Source organism: Fulmarus glacialis, unplaced genomic scaffold (assembly GCF_000690835.1).
Source record: "Fulmarus glacialis isolate BGI_N327 unplaced genomic scaffold, ASM69083v1 scaffold24604, whole genome shotgun sequence".
NCBI lineage: Eukaryota > Metazoa > Chordata > Aves > Procellariiformes > Procellariidae > Fulmarus > Fulmarus glacialis.
Window position 1 is genome coordinate 43,202 of NW_009207746.1, and position 2,051 is coordinate 45,252.

General features: G+C 57.5%; 1 protein-coding gene across 1 annotated transcript in view; it reads right to left on the bottom strand.

The window, feature by feature from the left end:
* LOC104075673 (pre-rRNA processing protein FTSJ3 {ECO:0000255|HAMAP-Rule:MF_03163}-like) overlaps positions 1 to 2,051 on the bottom strand; it is a 5,957-nt gene that overhangs the window by 3,369 nt on the left and 537 nt on the right. The window contains 6 exon segments of the mRNA XM_009576254.1: positions 45 to 153; positions 329 to 433; positions 983 to 1,098; positions 1,178 to 1,372; positions 1,545 to 1,644; positions 1,794 to 1,919. Of these exon segments, the coding sequence (XP_009574549.1) occupies positions 45 to 153; positions 329 to 433; positions 983 to 1,098; positions 1,178 to 1,372; positions 1,545 to 1,644; positions 1,794 to 1,919 (751 nt within the window).

Below are 2,051 nucleotides of genomic sequence, written 5' to 3' on the forward strand. Positions count from 1 at the left end.
AGAGACACCCACCAAGCCCAGCAAAACGCCCTGTCCCAGTCCCCTCGAGTACCTGAGCTCTTTGCGTCCCAGCACGCGGATGTCCTTGCAGCACTGACGCAACTCCTCCGTGGTGGAACTGTGATTCTCCAGCTCACCGTCCCCCAGTGTGATCTGGACAGAGCAGAGGGAAAGGGCTGTTATGCCTGAGCCCCAGCTCCTGCCCTGCCTCGCCTCCGCAAGAAGAGGAACGGGGCCATTGCTGGGGTACCTGGCTCCCCGTTCATTGCTCTGTGCTCCTGGGGACGTCTCAGGGGCCACCAAGGTCCCCCTCACTTCAGGCACTCACCTCGTTGGCCTTGGAGAGGAAGTCCACAGGGTTGGGAGCCTTGAGGAAGTCCATCAGGGTGAAGCGGTGGTAGAGGGTCGTGTCGCCATCTGTGTAGCCTTCTGCCTACAGGAGGAAGGAGCTGTATGAGCTGTAGCAGGGCACGTACAAGCAGCTTGTACGTAAAGGATGAATGATGTCACGTAACTCATATCTCGCTGCAGTGTCCACCTAAACGTGCCCACATGACTTAAGAACGAGGGCAAGTTACCAGGCCCAACCTGCCAGCTCCACAGCGTTTCCCAGTCCCACCTCAGACAGAGAGGTGACAGCGACAGAGGTTTGTGTGAGATCCATGACCAGCTGAGGCCACTTGACATGTCCTTTACTGTCCTGTGTCCTAAAGACACCTCACAAAGACACAAACCCAGCAGCCAACCATTGTAGGGAGGGTTTTACCTATCCATCCCCAGCCTCACAACTTGTTCACCGCTTACCCATCACTACACCACCTTCTAAGGCTGTAAACCTCCCCAAAACTGGCTCTTCCACCACTTCGCATCCCCAGACCTTTCATTTTCCTGAGCAACTTTGCTTATTACAATCTCTTTGGCCCCAATCCCCAGCCCCTTTAGTGTGTGTTTGGCCTCGGTGCCCAGTGAAACAAGCTCATACCTTTGGCTTCTTTTTGCTGACCAGCTCACTAACAGACTTAGTCTGAACCTCCACCTCCTTGAAGGCATATTTTGGGTCAAAGAACTTGCTGTCAATTTTGTCCGGAGCCTGATAACCTGGGATGGAGGAATCAGAGACCTCAGCAAGTTTTTCCCAGCCCCATCCCAGCGGCTGCAGGTCCCCCCGGCTGCTCACCCTGGCACACCACAAAGATCTCAGCAGACTCGTTGCGGGAGGCTTGGGGCTTGGTGGCCTGGACCTTGTGGAAGAACTGCTGGAAGATCCAGAGAAGTGGCTGGTAGTCCCGGGAACGAAAAACCTTGGTGATGAACCAGCCACCTTTGCAGAGGAATTCGCAGGCCAGTTTCAGGGCCATGAGGGTCAGGGTGGCTAGAGGGGGAGAGAAGAGCAATCACCAGTTGTCACTGTCCCCACTGCCCAGCTCCCCGTCCCACAGGGCGCACTGCTGCCACCCTGCCCTGCCCTGCCCGGGTATGAGATGTGCCTGCCCTCGTACCCCCCAGACTGTGCCAGGCCACATGCCAGCCCCGGCGGACCCTACCTTGGGAGTAGGCATCATGCACCCAGCTAGCTCCCACGTTGGGTGCTCCATCGTTCAGCACCACATCCACCTTCCACGTCTGCAGCTCCTTGCGCAGGGCCTGAGGGATGGGGACACACGTTTGTCCCACTAAGCCCTCTGCAAGAACCAACAGGCAGCACCCCCATCCATGTCAGCTCAACTCAGCTCCCTGCCGTGGCTCTACCAGACCAGCGCGTGACGCTCGGGGCAGGGGAGACGGGTTCTTACCTGGCGGCACTTCTCGGTGGTGATGTCCTCCTGCAGCGTCACTACGTTGGGAATAGGCTTGATGGGGACCAAGTCCACCCCTGGCATAAGTAAGAGATGTGAACACCACAACCTCTCAAAACCGAGCTCCAGCCCATCCCACGTGGCTTCCCCACATGCCCTCTCCTCCTCCCAGAATCCCCAAATCCAGGATTCCTTTTCTTTGGCCTCATCCAGGGACTGCGGTGGAGGTCCCTGCCCCCAACCCACTCGTTACCC